At 43.0% G+C, this 24,587-nt stretch overlaps 1 protein-coding gene across 1 annotated transcript in view; it reads left to right on the top strand.

Annotated features, from left to right (window-relative positions):
* The window catches only part of OTOGL (otogelin like), a 332,429-nt gene that overhangs the window by 156,757 nt on the left and 151,085 nt on the right, over positions 1-24,587 (top strand). Inside the window, exons 28-33 of the mRNA XM_077262892.1 lie at positions 5,012-5,168; positions 11,983-12,009; positions 18,287-18,454; positions 19,749-20,027; positions 21,826-21,943; positions 24,355-24,434. Of these exons, the coding sequence (XP_077119007.1) occupies positions 5,012-5,168; positions 11,983-12,009; positions 18,287-18,454; positions 19,749-20,027; positions 21,826-21,943; positions 24,355-24,434 (829 nt within the window). The remainder of the gene's footprint in view (positions 1-5,011; positions 5,169-11,982; positions 12,010-18,286; positions 18,455-19,748; positions 20,028-21,825; positions 21,944-24,354; positions 24,435-24,587) is intronic.

The following is a 24,587-nucleotide window of genomic DNA, read 5'->3' as shown; positions in this document are numbered from 1 at the left end:
CAGAGATCTCATCTTTCTTTTTCACAAAAAAGAACCATGTAGCTACAGGCGAGGAGGAAGGACGGATGTGACTCTTTTGCAAACTTTCATTTACATATTATTTCATAGTGGTCCATTCAGGCCGCAATAAATCATAGAGGCAAGCTTTAGGCAATTTGGCATTAGGAAAAAGATTTATACCACAATCATAAGGACAATGGTGAGGTAGTATCTCTGCATCTTTATCCGAGAGCACATCTCGTAAGTCTTTCAGCTATGTCGGCAGATCCTCCAGATAGCTGAGCCTATTTGTACAGACCTAAGACATTTCTTATGACAGTGAAAACTCCATTTAACAATATCCTTCCTACCCAATCAATAACAGGATTATGGGTATGCAGCCATGAAAATCCCGACACCAGCCCAGCATGTAAATTATCCAACACTTAGCAGGAGATGGACTCTGAGTAAATAGTTCCCACTCTAAGGCCATGTGCACACGTTCAGTATTTTTCGTGTTTTTTTCGCGTTTTTTCGCTATAAAAACGTGATAAAAACACGAAAAAAATGCGAAAAAAACCGCTTACATATGCCTCCCATTATTTTCAGTGTATTCTGCATTTCTTGTGCAAATGTTGAATTTTTTTCCACGAAAAAATAGCATCGTGGAAAAAAAAGCAACATGTTCATTAAGTTTGCAGAATTGCGGGGATTCTGCACACCTAGGAATGCATTGATCTGCTTACTTTCCGCATGTGGCTGTGCCCACCATGCGGGAAGTAAGCAGATCATGTGCGGTTGGTACCCAGGGTGGAGGAGAGGAGACTCTCCTCCACGGACTGGGCACCATATAATTGGTAAAAAAAAAGAATTAAAATAAAAAATAGTCATATACTCACCTTCGATGGCCCCCGGAGTCTTCCCGCCTCTCTGCGGTGCACGCTGCCGCTTCCGTACCTATAGATGGTGTGTGTGAAGGACCTGCGATGACGTCGCGGTCACGTGACCGCAACATCATCGAAGGTCCTGCACACACACACCATCTATAGGAACGGAAGCCGCTGAGGAGATCGGCTGTCTGCAGGTGAGTATAACCATTTTTTTTATTTTTTTTATTCTTTTAAACATTCTATCTTTTACTATTGATGCTGCATAGGCTGCATCTATAGTAAAAAGTTGGTCACACTTGTCAAACACTATGTTTGACAAGTGTGACCAACCTGTCAATCAGTTTTCCAAGTGATGCTACAGATCGCTTGGAAAACTTTAGCATTCTGCAAGCTAATTACGTTTGCAAAATGCTAAAAAAACCGTGAAAAAAACGGGGAAAAAACGCAAAAAAAAAAATGCGGATTTCTTGCAGAAAATTTCCGGTTTTCTTCAGGAAATTTCTGCAAGAAATCCTGACGTGTGCACATACCCTAAGTGTAAATTCCACCGTGGACAAAGTTCTAAAGTAACAGTGTGCTGTCAGTGGCGACGATTTGAATGGACTATCAAATCTAACTGTCCCTAATCTTAATTTAAGAACCAGTCCAGAATCAATTAATTTGGCGACAGACCCACTGTCAATGAAAGCAAGAGCAGATAACCACAGGAACTGAAAACAAAGTTCCACATTCAGCACTTTATCTGAGGAGTAAAAGAGTACCTGGAAGTCTGTGTGACCTCCCGAATATCAACCAGTCTTAGAAATTTCCCAATGGCTTGTTGGATTGAGGGTGTATCGAGCAGTGTTTGAGAAAATTACCAGCATGACCACAATAAAGGCAGAGTCCGAGATCACGGTAACGGCTCGTCTCCACGACCTGAGAGAGGGCTGCTCCAACCTCCATTGATTCCGTCTCTGGCAAGTGAACAGACTCTGGCAGGATGACTGAAACCCCCTGTGACTTATCACATCTCTCTCAAATTTGCAATCCATTCGAATGGCCTGAGTCATGGCCTCCTGCAGGGAACAGGGTGCAGAGCCAGAGCATCCTTAAGAGTATCCGAAAGGCAATGGTGAAGCTGACACCTGAGAGCTGCATCATTCCACAGAACCTCAGAGGACCATTGCCGAAACTCAGAACTATAGTCCTCTGCGGTGCGTCCCCCCTGCATCAGGTTCATGATCTTTGCTTCTGCGACCTGGACCCTGTCAGGTTTGTCATAGATCATCCCTAAGGCATCAAAAAAAGGCTTAAACAGAAGACTATTTTGGGGCTAGTGGGGACAAAGAGAATGCCCAAGTCTGAGGACCACTTCGCAATAGGGACATGATTATTCCCACCCACTGGAACTCATCCCCTGAAGACTGGGGTTGTGAGGTAAAAAATAGTTTGCTGCTACCCCTGAATACTCTAAACTGATCCTTCTCCCCCGATAAATTGTCAAGAAGTGCTTCTACTGGTTTGGGGAAGACCAACTGCACGTCATATGGTACAGGAGTCATTGCTACAGTCGATAGGAGATAGCGTTGGGAAGCATCCATAGTACTAGAAAACTGACCGTGCAGTTGAAACTGTGACGATTCTAGTCTTTGGTGTTCCCTGGTCAGATCCTAAATCATCTGGGTCAGTTTCACCACCTGATAACAGAGTGTACAAATTGATCCATTGGTGCGGGGGAAAAAAAGTATTTGACCAGTCAAAATGTGATGCTAGTCACAACTCACGGACAGGCTATGAGGCAGAGAAGTCAGACGTTCTGAGGTAAGTGAGCACATAGTAAGCAAAGGGAAAAGACAAAGGAGTAAGTCAGATCACAGTCCAGGGTCAGAATACCAGAAAAATAGTGGATAAGAAAAGACTCAATAACAAACAGGTACTCTAGGTAGTCTGAATATGGTCCAAAGGTCGGACAGCAGTAGATCAGAACTCAAAGCACAGGAATCAGGCAAACACACATCAGAGAGCATAAGCTTCCGACTGGCAGCGATCTGGGCCAGACAGTTCACCTACATAGTAGGGCATTTACTAAGAACAGGGAGCACCTGGAGAAATCTCTGAACCTCCCAGTCTCACATAGGTCAACTGAGCTGTCAATCCAATCGAAGCACCGACAGGTTAGCATGCCTCAGCACAGGATAAGATGACAGAGCTGTCCATCACTGAGCCACAGACACTCTGAGCAGAGGAAGATTCGTGACACATACACAGCAGTGACTGAATAATACCACCGCACTGATCATTAACAAAAAAACACTGTACCTTAGAGTGACCTCATAGTGGTATATAACCTTTCTACTCTGGTGCACTGCATAATTTATAAGCGATTACAGTTAATCCTGTAATTCACAATTGATGTCTTCTTGATCACATTCCCATATTTTTCCATTTGTCCTAGACCGCCATGATGACTTCTTCTTTACGCAACTTCTCCCAGCAGAATGTAAAATAAAGACATCTTTAGCTCATTGCTTTTTGAGAATCCTCTTCCCTTTTCTTCATCTTTATACAAACTCCAAATGGCTGTAACCATTCATAGTACCTACACAGTAGTAGTACCTTCTTTTGTGCCCTGAAAAGTATTACTGCCCCATTTATGTACAATGCAGTAATAGTGGCCCCTCTCTGTGACCCTACCTAGTAATGCCCATCTATGCCTCAACATAGTAATAATGCCCATTCTGTGCCTCCACAGAGTTATAATGGCTCCTCTTTGCCTTCATATAGGAATAATTAACCCTCTGTGTCTCCATATAGCAATAATGACCCCTTTGTGCTTCCACATAGTAATAATACCAACTCCATGCCACCACACAGTAATAACACTCTCTCTATGCCTAAACACAGTAATAATTTCCTTTCTGCCTCTGTGCAGTAGTAATGCTAACTTGTGTGTCACACAGCAATAATTGTGTCCCCATTTAATAATAGTGACTCTCTCTCTGCCTATACATAGTAATAGTATCCTCATTCTAGCACCTCATAGTTATAAGGCCTCACTGTGTCTCCACTTGTTAATTATGACCCCCATGCTTCCACATAGAACCCATTGTCGGACTAGGGTGCCTAGGGCCCATGCTACAGCTAAATGCAAATACCTGTTATAGTGAAGTGACGACTGTGAAATACAGATATATCCTACACATCTACTGTCCATAGTGGTTTGAATTAAGTGAATGTCAGAGGTCAAGGACATATCAAGTATTTAATCTCTCTTGTTGGGATATGTAGAGGAGATAATTGTGGATAACAAGTTGAAAATAGCAATCGCTAGATTATTATAAATGGCTCGGAAGGTCATAGCAAGAAATTGGATAAAAGAGGAGCCTCCTTCGAGGGGAGAATACATTAAATATGTGGGGCAGGTTATTGCCCTGGAAAAGGGAGTGTATCAGAAAAGAGGGAAAATGGTCTTGTATGACAAATTGTGGACGCCTTGGCTGGAATTGGGTTAGGAGGAGGTTAAGGGATGATAGGCTTGGGGAGGTGTTTCCTATAAAATAATGGTCTATATGTTCATAATGGAAGACACTATATAATGCTAACGTATATACTGTTACAAGACATGCTAAGAGAAGAGCGTGAGCTGTCTAATTGGGAAGGGGGGGAAGGGGTGGGGAAGGGGGGTTATTGTTGGGGAAATTCAAAAATACATGTATTGATGTCAAATGTTTTATTGAAATTTTATACTTAATAAAAACCTATTTGAGTTAAAAAAAAGTATTTAATCTCTAATAAAAGGGATAAATACTGCCACACCAAGACAACATATTATCGCCACATAGTATCTGAATAAAACCACCATCCTGTTACTGAATATAATCCACTGTAAAATGACCAATATATCAATAAGGTAAAAAGCTGAGGAAAACCTCACTAACATCATTTTATTTTGATCAGGCATTCACAAACTTAACAAATCTGTGTCAGAAATTGCACCACTGGAAGGAAAACACTAGATGGCAATAATTTCATAACTCATTGTTACTAAACCGATGTAGCGGTGACAAATGATATGTACCTATTATATATATGAGGATTGCTGAATTGACAATTCCTTATTCTAACAGAATTATGATTTAGACTTTCTGTATTTTTTAAAGATCGATGTAACATCATTTGTTAAGAACTGCCATACAGACACATGCAATTGTAACCTTGGAGGAGACTGTGAATGTCTGTGCACCAGTATAGCCGCATACGCTCATAAATGTTGTCAACAAGGAGTAGCTGTCCACTGGAGATCACCAAATATGTGCCGTAAGTAACCAAAAAAGGGCAATGCAAGGACAAGTACTAGTAAATCTTGTTGCTGAAAGTATACTTCTTCATTAAATATAGGGAGGATGCTCATTGTGAACTGAGTAATATTATCAACTCTTAACATAGTTAACATATATTGAATGGCATCCATTACTTAATTGTATCATACATTTTTAGCCATGTGTTAAGCTGTTTTCTACCAAATATATAGATGTGATTGTTTTGAACCTATAAGGTATTAATGTAACTATATGAGCAAAGTATGCAGTTAGAATTAGATCCTAACATCAATGCTGGATAAAACTCTGTGCAGACCCCTATGCAGTCAAAATCTTGGGACCCTTTCAGCAAATTATTTCCTAATACGTTTTTAAGTTCACTAGCAACAATTTTAATATACCGATTACATTTTATTAAACAAAACAAAAATTAAGTCAATTAAACTTCATTATAACCCAAGAAAGGTAATTAACTAACTTCCATCTCAGGTGTGGGCCTATGTATTACTTGTCTGAGTTCCCGAAGCTTGTACACATGAATTTCTATTATGATCTAGAGTCGGCGAGAATTCACGGCTACATACATCTACACCACTCCCCGTTCTCGCCAATAATACAGTTACCACACCTGATCGAATACACGCCCCTCATCTACTACTCGTGAATTGTCAAATATACCCAACAATAGCCAAAATATTTCTCATTATTGTGTGAAGGAGAGAATGGCTACAGAAATCAATTATTAACCTTACATAAGCTAGAAATATATGTGGTGTGACAAGATGGCGTCTACATTAGAGATGAGCGGTGTTCGAGTCGAACTGTTTGCCAATTTCAAATTCTAGCTGTTTTGGGCGGTGTTCGAGTCGTTCGATGAACCCGAACAATTTGCTTAAAATTCGGCTGTTCGAGTTTCTGTTCGATAACTGTTCGTTCACCAAAATCCTAGCTTGATTTGCACATTAAAACTGTTTATCATTGTTAATGGACTGTTTCAGTGTATAGTGGGCGGGGGGGGGGGATAGATCTGTGCTGAAATAACGCCAGTCTCGATTTTTTCTTTCTTTCCCGCATTTACAGGGGGGCGGTGCAGTCTCTCAGCCTATCAGCAGTGCACACACACAAAGCAATGTGCATGTGATGCACACAAGCAAGGGCATGTGTCATTGGCTGTGTATGTCACATCTCCTTGCCCTATAAGAACTAGCCATTTGCCCCGTCGCCACCATTTCCTCACTGCTGCAGCTTAGTGTTAGACGGCACCGCTGCTGCTGTGGGCGCTATACAGACTAAGAGTGTTTTTTGGAGCGAATTGTCAGAGAGATAGGTTTAGGGAGTCGGGAGGAGTCGGGACTAGTTGTAATATCAACCCTTTTCAGGGTAGGTTACAGCAATTCATAGCACTGTTTGCCAGGCAGGTCTGAGCCAGTGCTGTGCAAGTGTTAGTCACAGCATTTGGTGTAATCTAGCTCAGCCAATCCTTTTGGGCTAGTAGCATCGTCTGATAGTCATCTGAGTGACCCGCCTGTGAAGCTAGCTACACCGCCTGTGTATCTCAATTTTTACAGCATCAAACCCAGTAAATCGTTTTGGGGTTTTGGGCTTAGTAGCAGTGTCTGCACGTCAGCAGAGTAGCCCGCCTGTGAAACAAACTATACCGCCTGTGTATCTCTATTTTCACTGCATCTAATCCAGTTGATAGTTTTGGGCCTAGTAGCAGTGTCTGCACATCAGCAGAGTAGCCCGCCTGTGAAGCTAGCTACACCGCCTGTGTATCTCAATTTTTACTGCATCTAACCCAGTAAATCGTTTTGGGCTTAGTAGCAGAGTCTGCACTTCAGCAGAGTAGCCCACCTGTGAAGCTAGCTACACCGCCTGTGTATCTCAATTTCTACTGCATCTATCCCAGTAAATCGTTTTGGGCTTAGTAGCAGTGTCTCTGCACGTCAGCAGAGTAGCCCGCCTGTGAAGCTAGCTGCACCGCCTGTGTATCTCAATTTCTACTGCATCTAACCCAGTAAATTGTTTTGGGGTTTTGGGCTTAGTAGCAGTGTCTGCACGTCAGCAGAGTAGCTCACCTGTGAAGCTAGCTACACCGCCTGTGTATCTCAATTTCTACTGCATCTAACCCAGTAAATCGTTTTGGGGTTTTGGGCTTAGTAGCAGTGTCTGCACGTCAGCAGAGTAGCCCGCCTGTGAAACTAACTACACCGCCTGTGTATCTCTATTTTCACTGCATCTAATCCAGTTAATAGTTTTGGGCCTAGGAGCACTGTCTGCACGTCAGCAGAGTAGCCCGCCTGTGAAACAAACTATACCGCCTGTGTATCTCAATTTTTACTGCATCTAATCCAGTTAATAGTTTTGGGCCTAGGAGCAGTGTCTGCACGTCAGCAGAGTAGCCCGCCTGTGAAACAAACTATACCACCTGTGTATCTCAATTTTTACTGCATCTAATCCAGTTAATAGTTTTGGGCCTAGTACCACAGTTTGGCCACTCAGTTCTGCTTGGTTTTCATCCATCGGTTGTTGTGCCAATAACTACAGATACAGAGTTGCCAATTAGTTAAGCACTAAAATGAGTGGCAAAAGGCCTGCTGCTGGTGGAAAGGGGAATAGGCGTGTTGGAAAGGGAAAAAAAGGTTGTGTCCGTGGGGTAGGTGGTAAAGCAACAGTCACATCTGCAGAGGAAAGACCATCTTCCAGCCAAAGTAAGATGTCTACTTCTTTTCGTGGACAATCTGATATGATCCCTTTCTTATGACCATCGCTACAAGCATCGCCAAAAATTCCACATGAGGCACAAAAACAGCCGGTGCTTGAACGGATATCAAGTGCTCGTTCAAGTGGGCTCTCCTCTATGTCATCTTCAACATCACAACTACTCCAGTCCTCAGAGTTGTCACCCCAATCGCACTTGCTTCCTCACAGCTCCCAAGTCTCCAGCTGCCTGTCTGAGCCTAAGTACTATTTTTTAACGGCATCTAGCCCAGGAAATCCTTTTGGGCCTAGTAGAATTTGGTGCTACTCAGCAGCATACCGCACCCATGAAGCAAGCTACACCGCCTGTTGATCTAATTACTAATTTTTAACTGCATCTAGCCCAGGAAATCGATTTGTACCTAATAGCATTTTGTGCTACTCAGCACAGTACCCCACCCATGAAGCAAGCTACACCGCCTGTTTACCTAAGTACTATTTTTTAATGGCATCTGGCCCAGGAAATCCTTTTGGGCCTAGTAGAATTTAGTGCTACTCAGCACAGTACCCCACCCATGAAGCAAGCTACACCGCCTGTTTACCTAAGTACTATTTTTTAACGGCATCTGGCCCAGGAAATCCTGTTGGGCCTAGTAGAATTTAGTGCTACTCAGCAGCGTACCCCACCCATGAAGCAAGCTACACCGCCTCTTTACCTAAGTACTATTTTGTAACGGCATCTGGCCCAGGAGATCCTTTTGGGCCTAGTAGCAATTTCTGCTACTCAGCAGAGTACCCCACCCATGAAGCAAGCTACACCGCCTTCTTTCTTTCTCAATCTAACCCCCCGGCTCTGGGGTGTCCACTCTTTCTCCAGCTCTCTCCTTCTCATAGGTGGACTACTGCATGTTTTCACACTGTGGCGAATCTTTTGGGCCCAGGCATAAGAAGTCGTCGAGGTAATGGATAATATGTGCCGCCTTACAAACGTCCATGATGACACATTCGAGGAAGCAAATAAACGCCTCAAATAGTGAGCAGGATATGGAGCACCCCATGGGCAAACAGCAATCTATGTAGTATGCTCCTTCACAGAAGCAGTCCAATGGGAGGACACTATTCGGAGGCACAGGTAGTAACCGAAACGCCCCCTCAATGTCTGTTTTGCCCATTAGGGTTCCCCTTACCAACTTCTTGACCCACCTGATCGCCTCGTCAAAGGAGGTACAGTACATAGTACTGTACTTGGTTCCGCGTCGATGTTGTCGTTTACTGACCTGCCCCTTGGATATGACAAATGGTGGATTAGTCTGAATGTATTGCGTTCATTTTTTGGCACAACTCCCAACGGGGGTACCACTACGTCTTCTAAGGAAAGTGTTCTGATTTGACCCGCCGCCATTCTACCTAAACATATTTCTTTTTTAAGTTTTTTTTGGCAAGACGTCTGGGTGTTGGTAGAGTGAGTTTAGATTTTTACTCCAGCCTTTCTTGATTTTAGAAGGGCATGACATGCCTATATCTGTGTCTTCTCCTCCTTTTACTCCTCCACCTCTTTTCTTTTCGCATGACTATATGTAGTTGTGACTTTTCCATGTGTTTGTTGTGTCTTCTGAGCAGTTTGTCAGCTTTTGGACACCTTTTAAGGTGTTTTCCATGTGTTTGTATGTGTTTGTATGTGTTTTTGTTTGCCTGCCATTGGTTTCAATGGGGTTCGACGGTGTTCGTCGAACGTTCGACGAACAGTTCGTCGAACACTAGGGAGGTGGCTCATCTCTAGTCTACATCCTGGAACTAAAGGTACCTTCACACTGAGCAACTTTCCAACGAGAACGACAGCGATCCGTGACGTTGCAGCGTCCTGGATAGCGATCTCATTGTGTTTGACACGCAGCAGCGATCAGGATCCCGCTGTGATATCGCTGGTCGGAGCTAGAAGTCCAGAACTTTATTTCGTCGCTGATCACCCGCTGTCATCGCTGGATCGGCTTGTGTGACGCCGATCCAGCGATGTGTTCACTTGTAGCCAGGGTAAACATCGGGTTACTAAGCGCAGGGCCGAGCTTAGTAACCCAATATTTACCCTGGTTACCATTGTAAAAGTGGTCTGTCATGTCCCCCGGCATCCACAGGGTTAAAACTGCTTTCGGCAGGAGCGCTTGCTAATGCTGCGCTGCTGCCGAGAGCTTCCTGCACTGACTGTGTCAGCGCCGGCCGTAAAGCATAGCACAGCGGTGACGTCACCACTGTGCTCTGCCGGCGCCGCTGACACATTCAGTGCAGGAAGCTCTCGGCAACAGCACAGCATTAGCAAGCGCTCCTGCCGAAAGCAGTTTTAACCCTGTGGACGCCGGGGGACGTGACAGACATCAGAATGTGAGTATGTAGTGTTTTTTTTTTTACTTTTACAATGGTAACCAGGGTAAATATCGGGTTTCTAAGCGCGGCCCTGCACTTAGTAACCCGATGTTTACCCTGGTTACCCGGGTGCTGCAGGGGGACTTCGGCATCGTTGAAGACAGTTTCAACGATGCCGAAGTCCTTCCCCTGATCGTTGGTCGCTGGAGAGAGCTGTCTGTGTGACAGCTCCCCAGCGACCACACAACGACTTACCAACGATCACGCGGCCAGGTCGTATCGCTGGTCGTGATTGTTGGTAAGTCGTTTAGTGTAACGGTACCTTAAGTCCTGGAATCCTCGGAATGTGAGGTGGATACACTGAAGACCATATATGGAACAGACCTACCATGGACCTATTACAGACTGGCATGATGGCTGCTCACAAGCTGTGCAATGCCCTCTTCCTGTCTGCTACATGATCTTTTGTTTATACTAATAAAGTTCAGTTCTGCACCAGCTCTTGCCGAGAGAGGAGCACACATCTGACCCTGTGTCCGTCCTCTTTCTTTTATGCATGCACTTGGCTCATATTTATGAAGTCAGGGGCAGGCAATCTCTAAGATCTCACCTTAAGAGATCACCCCAATAATTGCTTGCTGTCATGTTCACAGTTGACCTCCCTTGCTCCAGCTGACCTTCAATGTCATCCAGCTGGACTGGCATGCGATTGGAAACTTCTTTCAATATCAAATCAATATAATTTCTTATCTGTAGTTCAGGGACACCAAAAAACCCGAGACTTATAGGTCAGTGCCTATTATGCCTATTATTAATCTGGCACTGCTTGGTGCCTTAGTGGGTCTAAGAGCCCATCAGCCAAGTCAGAATATAGCAGTATTAAATGGCTTATGATAGCTCAGAATTAGGTTTTGCATTAGGCCCAGAAGATTCAAGTTACAACTCTTGTGTGTAGGTCACAATCCCATATTTTGAGTTTTATACTAGATGTTGCTAGATGAATAATACCCATATGCTAAGGCTTAGGCTGCCGTCACACTAGCAGTATTTGGTCAGTATTTTACATCAGTATGTGTAAGCCAAAACCAGGAGTGGAACAAATAGAGGAAAAGTATAATAGAAACATATGCACCACTTCTGCATTTATCACCCACTCCTGGTTTTGGCTTACAAATACTGATGTAAAATACTGACCAAATACTGCTAGTGTGATGGCAGCCTTACTTTTACTTTACTGGATGCTTTAATCTCCAATATAGTTAATATCATATTATATGTAAATGCAGAGAGCATAAGAAACAATTCGGTGTTAGGTGTCAGTATGCAAAAATGATACTTTGCGCCTGGGTCACCTGTCACTACAGAAGTTTACTTTAACAACTAAGTAACTAGCTGGCTGGTAATACGTTGCTTTATAATTGGTTTAATACCAACTAGCTCCAGGAAGAAAAGATAAAAACTCTCCAATGTGATGTGTTTATACAAAGTGAAATCATGAAATTAAATATATTGTACATTGAATATACTACTGCTATTGCTATCTTTCGTACTGGAATTATAAGGAAATCTACTGTATCTGAGACATAAAATCCAGCCAAAGCCATTATTACATTATTCGGTGAGTTATAAAGTTCTAAGAAAAACCATAACAATAATTCTACTCTAACGAACCCCAATTCTGTCAAAGCAATTGCATTTTATAATGTTTATGTGGTTGTTGTATATTACAATAATTATTTCCTTCTGTTTTTCAGCGTATGATTGTGAATATTATAATCAAGGTAAGATATGACTTAAAGCCAATAAGTTAGATGTTTTTCACCTGTTATATTTAGTCTTGCAGCTTTCACATATTGTGGAATCACAATATCCTTTAAGCAGTAATTTTCCCATCATTCGAAGAAATGTACAGTTTTAAGTATACAAAACTTTTTAAAGGGAGTATATCAGGTCCCCCATGCCCTCCAACCCTACAGTATGTATGATTAAACTCCATACCTAACCAGCCCTGTATAACGTAAGCCTTTATAATGTAGATTGTGAGCCCTCGTGGGCAGGGTCCTCTCTCCTCCTGTACCAGTTGTGACTTGTATTGATTAAGATTATTGTACTTGTTTTTATGATGTATACCAGGGCCGGACTGGGACTAAAATTCAGCCCTGGCATTTGAAGTTACACAGGCCCACTTGTCACATGGTGACTGTATAATATCTTTGTACACTTGTAGGTTACAAGAAGTGAGGGGAGTGTAACACGACTATATAACATATAATCACAGCTGTATCCAGCATTACAGCTCGGTCCTATTTATTGCTTTTAGTTGCAGTTCCAAGAAAAGCCGCTACTTTACCTACATAACTGGATCTCGTAGATAATGAAGGGATGAGACACCCATAGGCTATGGAACCTCATTCTGATGCTCCATACACTTTACCTACAGCAACTTTTGGTTCCGCTGCGCAGCACAAGACCCGGTGACTCTGAAGAGCGGTGACATCAGTAATGTCACCGTTCTTCAGATATTCTAGGTCTTGCGCTGAGCTCGGCGACTGTGAAGAGCGGTACTGTTACTACCGTCACCGCTCTTTTGAGTCACTGGGTCTCGCCAGGTCTGGGCTAGTAGTGGGGGTGTCTGATAGACACCTCTCCATTACTTACACCAGGAATTGATAGCAGCTGACATTACGCAGCTGACATCAACCCTAAAAATCATTACACATACCAGAATTAAATGCTCTGGCGGCTGGAAAAGCAGAGTTAGCGCTATTCCCAGGCGCTGGGTGCCAACTAGAACTGTCATCATCCTTGCCTGGTCTCCCTGCGAAGCATTTCTGCTGTATTTACATGCGCTGATCTCAGGCCACTAAACGAGTGTGATCGACAATAGTGAAGTCATTTGCTTGTTTCCCGGCCTCTTTACACCAACTGAGAAAGAATGATGGGGACAGAACAATCACAATTAGATCAATCTGTCCCCATACAGTATAATGTTATCAGCAGCACAACTACAGTTTACACCGGCGATGTGCTGCTGAGAACAAGGATTTTGGTTCCCACATACACAATCCAATCACTCAATGAATAGGCAGCATTTTGCTTGTTTAGTATAATACACCCCATAGTCCTCCATATATTATAATGTGCACCTCAGTCCTCCATATACTATAATACACTCCTCAGTCCTCCATATAGTATAATACACTCCTCAGTCCTCCATATAGTATTATACACTCCACATAGTCCTCCATATAGTATAATACACTCCTCATAGACCTCCATATATTAAAATACACTGCAATTCCTCCACCTAGTATAATACACTCCTCAGTACTCCAAATAGTATAATACACTCCTCATAGTGCTCCATATAGTATAATGCCCCGCCATTGTCATCCATGTAGTACAATTCACTTCCCATAGTATAATGCACCCCATAGTTCTTCATATAGTATAATGTATTCCCCATAGTCCTCGATACAGTATAATGCAGCCTACATATAGTATAATGATGCCACCCCACAGTATAATGCAGCCACCCCACAGAATATATTGTAGCCCCCTGAGTATAATGTAACCCCCCAGAGAATATAATGCAGCCCCCTCAAGTAGTATAATGCAGCCCCTGCATATATAATATATGGTAGCCCCCTCATAGAGCATAACGCAGCCCCAATAGAATATAATGTAGCCCCTAGAATGTAATACAGCCTTCCCCTATAGAATGCAATGCAGCCAGCCCCCATAGAATGTAATGCAGCCAGCCCCCCATAGAATGAAATGCAGCCAGCCCCCCATAGAATGTAATGCAGCCAGCCCCCCATAGAATGTAATGCAGCCAGCCCCATAGAATGTAATACAGCACAGCCCCCATAGAATGTAACGCAGCCAGCCACCCATAGAATGTAATGCAGCACAGCCCCCATAGAATGTAATACAACACAGATCCCATAGAATGTAATGCAGCCAGCCCCATAGAATGTAACGCAGCCAGCCCCCCATAGAATGTAATGCAGCACAGCCCCCATAGAATGTAATGCAGCCATCCCCATAGAATGTAATGCAGCACAGCCCCCATAGAATGTAATGCAGCACAGCCCCCATAGAATGTAATACAACACAGCCCCCATATAATGTAATGCAGCCAGCCCCATAGAATGTAATGCAGCCAGCCCCATTGAATGTAATGCAGCCAGCCACCCATAGAATGTAATACAGCCAGCCTCCATAGAATGTAATGCAGCACAGCCCCATAGAATGTAATGCAGCACAGCCCCCATAGAATGTAATGCAGCCATCCCCATAGAATATAATGCAGCACAGCCCCCATAGAATTTAATACAGCCAGCCCCCATAGAATGTAATACAGCACAGCCCCCATAGAATGTATTGCAGCCCCCCCAATAGCCCCACAATCCAGTTATCACTCATATTTAAAAAAAACACTCACCTCTCCTCGTGCCCAGCGCTGCTCCTGGCTCCGGTCTCAGCAGCTGCAGTCTGCCTGGTCACACAGCAGGTGCGCGATGATATGACGTCATCGCGCACCCACAGTGTCAGTGCCAGGCAGAGTGGGGAATGATGTGAGAGGGAGCGCCAGAAAACGCTCTCTCCTCCATCATTGCATTCAACTGTCATAGATGCCGGTATAGTTGAATTCGGCGGTGCTGGCGGGGGGTGAGTCGGCGGCGGCGGGGAGGGGGTGAGGCGGGGGGGCGAGTCGGCGCTGGCGAGTGGCCCACGACTGCCACCGGCCCTTCTGGCATTTGCCAGAACTGCCCGATGGCCAGTCCGGCCCTGATGTATACCCCTCCTCACATGTCAAGCGCCATGGAATAAATGGCGCTCTAAAAATAAATAATAATAATGTCCCTGTTTCCTATGCTAATGACGGCTTTGAGTAGTCGATGGGTTTGACTGTAGCCAGGAGCAGTGACCCTGCCGAAATGAGCGCCACACATGCACTAGATTTGCATGAGCTGTTGATGAGGCCCACTCCTGCAAGTTATGTTATCACGCCCACAGGGATTTGATAACATGGAAAGAGGGCTGTCCAGTGGCGTAACTACAAAGTTATGGGCCCCGGTGCAAACTTCCAAATGGGGCCCCCCCGCAGCCCTGCCATACAACTCAAGGTAACCCCCATAGAATACAACGCAGCCCCCTCATAGTGCTCCATACCGTTGATTATTGCCCCATAGATGCTCCATATAAAGCTGCCCCATATATAATGCTCTGCACTGTTCATTATGGCCCCATAGATGCTCCATAGAAAGCTGTGCCATATATAATGCTCTGCACCGTTCATTATGGCCCCATAGATACTCCATAGAAAGCTGTGCCATATATAATGCTCTGCACCATTCATTATGGCCCCATAGATGCTCCATAGAAAGCTGTGCCATATATAATGCTCTGCACCGTTCATTATTGCCCCATAGATGCTCCATAGAAAGCTGTGCCATGTATTATGCTCTGCACCGGTCATTATGGCCCCATAGATACTCCATATAAAGCTGTGCCATATATAATGCTCTGCACCGTTCATTATGGCCCCATAAGATGCTCCGCACAGCCACTGCCCCTTATAGTGCTGCACAAGTGTTATGGCCCCATAAGATGCTCCGCACAGCCACTGCCCCTTATAGTGCTGCGCAAGTGTTATGGCCCCATAAGATGCTCCGCACAGCCACTGCCCCTTATAGTGCTGCACAAGTGTTATGGCCCCATAAGATGCTCCGCACAGCGACTGCCCCTTATAGTGCTGCACAATTGTTATGGCCCCATAAGATGCTCCGCACAGTCACTGCCCCTTATAGTGCTGCACAATTGTTATGGCCCCATAAGATGCTCTGCACAGTCACTGCCCCTTATAGTGCTGGCGCTGCACAAGCGTTATGGCCCCATAAAATGCTCCGTACAGTCACTTGCCCCTTATGCTTTTGCTGCCATAAAAAAAATAAATCACATACTCACCTCACCTCTCTCTCTTCGCTCAGGACCCCCAGCACTTTCAATATTTACCTGGCTGCTCCTCGTGCGGCTCCATCTTCAGCACTGACGTTCAGCAGAGGGCGCGCACTGACTACGTCACCGCGCCCTCTGACCTGAGCGTAACTGCCAGAGGACGCTGATTACAGAGCCGCACCGGAACGAGGAGCGGTAAATATCGCGCAGCGCTGCGCAGCGCTGTATACTCACCTACTCCCGGCACGGTCCCTGGACGTCCCTGCTTCTTCCAGCGCTGCAGATTCTTCCTGTATTGAGCGGTCACAGTTACCGTTCAATACAGAAATGAATATGCGGCTCCACCCCTATGGGAGGTGGAGCCGCATATTCATTTCTGTAATGAGCGGGACCATGTGACCGCTATGTGCAGGAAGAATCTGCAGCGCTGGAAGAAGCAGGGACGTCCAGGGACCGTGCCGGGAGTAGGTAAGTATAATTAGAGAGCGGTGACGGCTCCCTGCTGCGGGTCACTCACAAATGGTGGATCATCATCAATCATGGGTCATTTCATTCTCCTTCACTCCTGTCCATGGGGCCCCTAAGTAGTCTGGGCCCCGTCGCAGCTGTGACCGCTGCGACCGCGGTAGTTACGCCCCTGGGGCTGTCTAGTCTGGAGCAACTAAAGCCCCATCAACTACTCAAAGCCCTCATTAGCATAGGAAACAGGGACATTATAAATGTTTTTAACCCCTTCATGACCAGAGGTATTTTGCATTTTCGTTTTTTGTTCCCCTGCATCCGAGAGCCATAATTTTTTTAGTTTTCCGTCAATATCGCCATATGGGGCTTATTTTTTGCAGGACGAGTTTTAGTTTTGAACGACACCATTGGTTTTACCATGTCATGTACTAAAAAATGGGGAAAAAATTCCAAGTGCGGTGAAATTGCAAAAAAATGCATTCCCAGAATTGATTTTTGTTTGGCTTTTTTTGCTGGGTTCAATAAATGCTAAAACTGACCTGCCAATATGATTCTCCAGGTCATTACGAGTTCATATACACCAAACATGTCTAGGTTCTTTTTTTCTCTAAGTGGTTAAAACAAATTCAAAACTTTGTTAAAGAATAAAATAAAAATTGCGCCATTTTCCGATACCCGTAGTTTTTCGTGATCTGGGGTCGGGTGAGGGCTTATTTTTTGCGTGCTGAGCTGACATTTTTAATGATACCATTTAATGATCACCCATTATTGCATTTTAATGCAATGTCACAGCGACCAAAAAAGTGTAATTCTGGCGTTTTGACTTTTTTCTCGCTATGCCGTTTATCGATCAGGTTAATCCTTTTTTATATTGATGGATTGGGCGATTCTGAACTCGGCGATACCAAATATGTGTAGGTTTGATTTTTTTTTTAATTGTTTTATTTTGAAGGGGGCGAAAGGGGGGTGATTTGAACTTTTATTTTTTTTCAATTTTTTTATATTTTTAAAAACATTTTTTTTTTTTTTACTTTTGGCATGCTTCAATAGTTTCCATGGGAGACTAGAAGCTGCCACAACCCTATCGGCCACATACAGGTGATGATCAGTTTGCCTATATGTAGATGAATTAATAGAGGTATGAGCGGCGACCACTGGGCAGCGCTCACAGCAAGCTGGCAGAGACAACCATAGAGGTCTCCAAGAGACCTCTGGTTTTCATGCCAACCCACCGGTGACCCGTGATTATGTGACGGGGTCACCGGAGGGTGGATTTCTGGTGCGATTGCAGGAAGCGCTTGTTAAATGCCTCTGTCAGACAGCGGCATTTAACGGCTTAATAGCAGTGGGTGGATCACGATTCCACCCGCGGATATGCCGGGCACATGTCAGCTGTTCAAACAGGGAGGGTGTTCGACATCGGCGTACTATTACGCCCAATGTCGGAAAAGGATTAAAGCATTTTTTAACTGAATTATGCTATACAGGGCTGATTCGGTAGGGAGTTTAATCATACATAGAGTTGGAGGACATGGAGGACCTGACGGGTTCCCTTTAAGTACAGAGTATAAAGCAGAATATTTTCCTTTTTTTACAGTTTTGTATTCTTTATTTTATTTTATTCTCCTACAGGACTAGGTGAAGGTCCCTTTATCCTCTCCAGCTGCGGCAACAGTGAAATTGTATTAGGTGTGAATGTTACCAGCAAATACGTTTTCCCATTGCCAAGAATGAGTGCACACAGAAATGTTTTGTTTAACTTCATGATAACACCTGGACTTTTCCGAGATAAAGACCTATGTGAGTACGCCAAATCTAAATATTTAAATAATATTGTCACAAAAAAATGCAGGCAATTCTGTTAAAAATAAGTTCATTCAACAAATGTGGTGTTAACTGATCACAGGAGCAGTGAGTAACCCTGCAGCACGTGATTTATCGTAGCGATTTCATGAATATCTATCAACGTACAAATATATAAACATGACTCAATGGGGAATTATCTAGTGTAGAAAATGCAGACATTATATATTACAGAATGCAGAACACTTTATTAGGGGAACAAACTTATATAGATACCGATGCGTCATATATTTTCTTACAAACTTATTCAACTTGATTAAAATTCTTCACCGGAGTGGAAAATGGTATCGGACAACTTTGTGTTCGAATTTGTGTTGAGCTGTGAATTTCAAGAAACTCAACTCGAACTAGTTCCTCTGCTCATCTCTACTGACCGCTATACATTGTCAGATTAACTTTTTTGAGGTGTCGTGTCCTCGAAAAATAAGGATATTTGTTTTCTTTACCTGGAGAAAATGCTCATAGACAGTTCTTGCACAATTTTCTTTTTGTTGCCTTCCTTTACAAAATTATTCAACATCTGTCGAACAGCATTTGCTACAAAATCCTGACTCTATGGGGGCACTTTTGGAGAGTTTTATATGACAATGTAGAAGAGTTTGGTTTCTTATGTTTTCATATTTACTGACTTGAGAAATAATTTTGGATTCTCATTCCCAACCCACACTAGCATCATCGTTCTGATATACGGTACATATTTCCATACATATAGAATGTTGTTAGGTCATTACTTAAATGTTCTACCTACCAGAAACTAAAGAAATAAAAAAGTAATTCTGGAAAGATAGCCTTCAAAGGGTAATTACTTTTTTTGATGCCATTTATATTTTGAAAGAATGTTATCAGCTCTATTTGTAAAAGGTCTTGAGAAACATTTTACCCTTATCATTAGCTGGCATTAAAGAGAGCAGTGAAAAATTACAAATTAATAATAGTCATGTTGTGTTACTATAAAAGCGATCTAACACAAAATGCACACATTTGGATGTAAGATTGGAGGAAGGTTTATTCGCTCCCATATTAAAAATTATTTTCACCATTTTGTAGTAGTAGAATTAAAATAACAAGATGATTGAGACTATGCAAGTTACGGCACATGTGACTCTATTGACAAAAAAAACTATATTTTGTAGCATATAGTCTACTAAATCTAAGTATTTTTTCAACTGTAAAACTAAAGGATAAAAAATAAAATTGTGATTAATTATGCTATTCTTCTCATACAACCTAGCGCTATCACTTGTATCTTTGGAGTCAGCGGAACGACCAAATTACTTCCTTTCTGTGCAAGAAAATGACAGTGTGCGACTGGAGCAGTGGGAAGCCAGTCCCATGTTTCAGAGAAGAGCTACCTACTTCCACCACCAGGGGCTTTGGATTCCTGGCTACAGCGCCTTTGAATTACACAGCAAGAAAGGCTTTTTTATTGTCCTAACGGCTACGGAAGTTAAAGTTTCCAAATATGACAATTCTGAGGAATTTAAATTGTCCAGTGGTTTCAAGATTGAAGGTAAATTTGTTAAAAATTAATGTCCTGGTTAAAAAACAAAAATGTTTTTTTTTTTTTTTTTTTTTTTTATAATTACAGTGTTTGCATATTATTCTTTGCAGGAGGTGTCTGCTTTAGGTTACGATTTTATATACTCTTATTTCGGCATAAGGATTTAAGAAAAGGCATTGCCTCCACTCAGGACCTCTCTTTGTTACCCAAATGCGAGAAGTACAGCAAGGTTGTGACCTGGAGTCAGTGCATTACGCAGATGCTTTATTGATGTCAGTGGCGGTTATGCATTTTTATTTTTTCCTGTAACAATTGGTTGCAGGAAGAAGGAATTGTATTATTTTAAACCCCTTGTCATCCTAGCCAGTTTTCCAATTTTCATTTCTCCCTCCCCTTCTTCCAAAAGCATTAGTACACCTGCTGCCATGTAGTCCTCCATATTTATGAATGCTGTATAACCCTGCCCCAACCACTGATTGACAGTTTTCTGCCTATGCATAGTGTACACAGATAGCTGTCAATCAGTGTTGTGGGCGGAGTTATACAGAGCTCAGTATTTAGAGAACTGCTAGATCTGCAGCAGATAAAACAGTGATTTTATAATAATTGCAGCAAACAGTCCAGTAAGTGATACATCACTATAATGGGGGCCTTTGCCCCCACATGATGCTGCTCTCAGAAGGGGAGCAATAACCTGCTGACAGATTCCCTTTAAAGTGCTGTAGATATATTCCACTATTTAGCACATCCTCTCTTCAGTTGTATAACGAAGGGATATTAGGGCAGAAGTGTGAATTTAGATTTCTAAGTAAAGGAAATATAAATAATATATTGACATACAAGCAATACGATATTACGTTCATATACTGTTACTATGGGGGTAATTAAATTATCCAGTCATTTTAGGGATATGAGCTGCGGAGAGGCCAGGATCCCACTCTGAGAAGAGACTGTACAGGTTGTGTGCAGAGGAACAAAGTACCAGGGGCTGCTATGGACAGTACCAGGGGCTGCTATGGACAGTAGCAGGGGCTAGCTCAGCCGGGAGTAGCCAGGGTCTGTTCTGCTTAGGCAGCACCTGGACTAGGCTAGGGATTCATGTTTAGGAGGTTATTTTAGTGATGTGCAACCAAAACTGGATCGCCTGTGTGAACACTACCTAAGGCCTAACGCCTATCAGAAAGACTGAACCCTATAAGTAATTTTCCTCTGTATTTATACAGTTTTCAATGACACCATCCATTTCATGTTTTTACGATATTCAAGGACTGATCCAAGTATTTATATACATGTATATCAATTTACATTAAGTGGTTAAAGAATACCTATCATCAAATAAATATGTACGTTATTTTTATTTCAAAATGGTGAATAGTAGGCATCCTGAAACTAAATATTTTCAAAACATGATTGATAAAAAATAAATAAAACTACTGATGTACAGACATTAAATGTTCCAACCCTCCAACAGAAGTTGAGCCTGAACCTCAGGGGTTGCGGGATCCAATGATGACTAGGCGTCTCCTACAACCCTACACTGCAGCAATGTTACCAATCAGTAACATTATTTATTTTCTTAATTTATGCCATCGTATTCCACAGCGTTTTACAGACATTATCAATGCTGTCCCCATTGGGGCTCACAATCTAAATTCCCTATAAGTATGTCTTTGGATTATTTATTCAAAACTACGAGATGTAACCACTAACCAGTCTCTAAGCATTCTAGAATCAGCAAAATCACGGTTTCTGCTGGAGAGTTGGGTTCTTAGCCTTAATTTCAATTAAAAAAAAATCTGTATTTCAGAGATTGCTGCTGCAGTTCCGTATAGGAGAATGTGTGAATGGAGATATGAACCATGTGCCAGTCCTTGTGTTAAAACCTGCAGTGACCCTGACGCCACCCTGTGTTCTTTCCTTCCACCGTAAGTTAACTTTCATGGTACCCGAAGTAAGAATTACCATTATCATGAATAAAATCAATATCAAATGACAAGGATGCTGAATAATATCAACATCAAAAAACATTAATATTAGCAACACTAATATCAAATGATAATGATATGGAACAATAACAATATCCCTATGTAGATATAGGTTACGGTTAGCAAGCAAAACAAACCTACAAAAGCGTAAAACAGATAAACAGGGGTTGGTATGAGCGCAGGACCTGTGATGATGTCGCGGTCACATGACCGTGACGTCATGGCAGGTCCTTCTCGCGCAGGCGCGCAGGACCTGTGATGATGTCGCGGTCACATGACCGTGACGTCATGGCAGGTCCTTCTCGCATAGCATCCTTGGCACCGGAACCTGCCGCTTGCACTGCCGAGGACACCGCGCCACGTCAGAGGGTGAGAATAACCTTTTTTTTATTATTTTTATTTGTAACATTAGATCTTTTTACTATTGATGCTGCATACGCAGCATCAATAGTAAAAATTTGGTCACACAGGGTTAATAGCTGCGTAACTGGAGTGTGTTACACCGCGCTCCGGTAACGCTGGCATTAACCCTGTGTGGGGGCTGAGTGGAGGGGAGTATGGAGCGGGCACTGACTGCGGGGAGGAAAGAGCGGCCATTTTGCCGCCGGACTGTGCCCGTCGCTGATTGGTCATGGCAATGGTCGTGGGCCTTTTGCCACGACCAATCAGCGACTTGGATTCCATGACAGACAGAGGCCGCGGCCAATGAATATCCGTGACAGACAGAAAGAAAGACAGAAGGACAGACGGAAGTGACCCTTAGACAATTATATAGTAGATTGTATAGTATAGTATAGTATAGTAGACATATATTCCTTAAGCTAATGATCATTTCCTTCATGTCATGGTTACCAGAAAGGAACCCTTCACACACACATACACACACACACACACACACACACACACACACACACACACACACACACACACACACACACACACACACACACACACACACACACACACACCCTATCTGCAGTCCTTATCTCACTGGGATATTCCTTAATGCCTCCTGATTATGCCAAGTGGCCCTCATCTCATTAACCCCTTTCTGACCTCAGACGGGATAGTATGTCTGAGTTCAGATACCCTGCTTTGATGCGGGCTCCGGGGTGATTTCTTAGTGTTAAAAGTGCACACAAAAAAGGTTTGTATAGGGCGCTGGTCACACACAGGTAGTGCAGTGTCTGGCTTACAGACTATTAGTGCTGCCCATACTATTAGATAATAGTGTGTCACAGAATTTTATACTATGTTAATGTGCAGTACTATTTGGCCACATGGCAGGGCTTGTGAGTTGAGCGCTTTTGACTCTTGGAGCACAGATTTTTCTAAAATAGTTTGCAGACTCCAAATACAGAGCCCCTAAGTGTCAGAACAGCAGAATCCACCCTCAAGTGACCCCATTTTGGATATAACACCCCTCCAGGAATGTATCTATAGGTGTTGAGATGATTTTGACTCCAGTGTTTCCAGAAACAAGCAGCAATGGATGCTGCTGAGTGAAAATTGCAAATTTACCATTATAGCGCCCAGTACATTGTAGTGCCTAGTACTTTGTAGTCCAAAAAATAAATCCGGCACTCCAGGGTAAATGCAGAAAAACATAAATCATGTTTTATTAACATAGGTACATCCACTGTGTCAGTGGATGTACCTATGTTAATAAAACACGATTTATGTTTTTCTGCATTTACCCTGGAGTGCCGGATTTATTTTTTGGACTATTTGGAGTTGAATCCTATTCGTGCACCCTTTTTGTGGAGTGCCGTGCAGCCTTATTACTTTGTAGTGCCTGTACCTTCTGCCCAGCTTGTGCTACTGGAGACACACACCTCGTAAATTAAGTGGGCTTTCCTCTCTACAGTACTGACAAAGATTTGGTTTCTAACAGCGGCTTATGCTTTACTGCAATCTTTGAAGCAAAATAAACAAATCAATAGCAGTTCAAGAATACTTTTTACACAATCCACCATGCTGTATAAGGCTACTTTCACATTTGTGTTGGGCAGAGCTGCGGTGGGCTGCATACTTCCTCTGTTAAGCCCTGCCCACTGCGGCACCTCTTCCATTCAGCTCCGCCTATGTCGGCGTGCGTCCTGTATACCTATCTTTAACATTGGGTACGCAGGCCATGTGAATGTATGTGGATGATTCCGCATGCGTCGTTTTGACGCTGCGCCAAACTGGGTCAAACGCAACATGTTGCATTTTGTTGCGGTCGGCGCAGCGTCAAAACGACGCAAACATTAATCATATTTTTATTTGTTTTAAACTATTGTGAATAGTAAAATTTATTTCACGTTTTCATATTTTTTTAACAAGGTTTCCTGTATGTGTTATCTTTACAGTGTGGAAGGTTGCATTCCATATTGCCCAAATCATATGATTCTCGATGAAGTTACCCTTAAATGTGTCTATCCAGAAGACTGTGAGTTTCCTATCATATTCCAGTTTTTGCACTATATCATTTAGCTATAATGGTACTAATGTTATTACTAATAAAGAAGTTTGTGTTCACTTATAAATGTTTATGCTTTATAGCTCAGCAAATGTGACTTACAGTTACGTAAATTGAAGCTCA

This window comes from Ranitomeya variabilis, chromosome 5 (genome assembly GCF_051348905.1).
Source record: "Ranitomeya variabilis isolate aRanVar5 chromosome 5, aRanVar5.hap1, whole genome shotgun sequence".
Taxonomy (NCBI): Eukaryota; Metazoa; Chordata; class Amphibia; order Anura; family Dendrobatidae; genus Ranitomeya; species Ranitomeya variabilis.
This window is presented reverse-complemented; position numbering and strand designations above follow the sequence as displayed.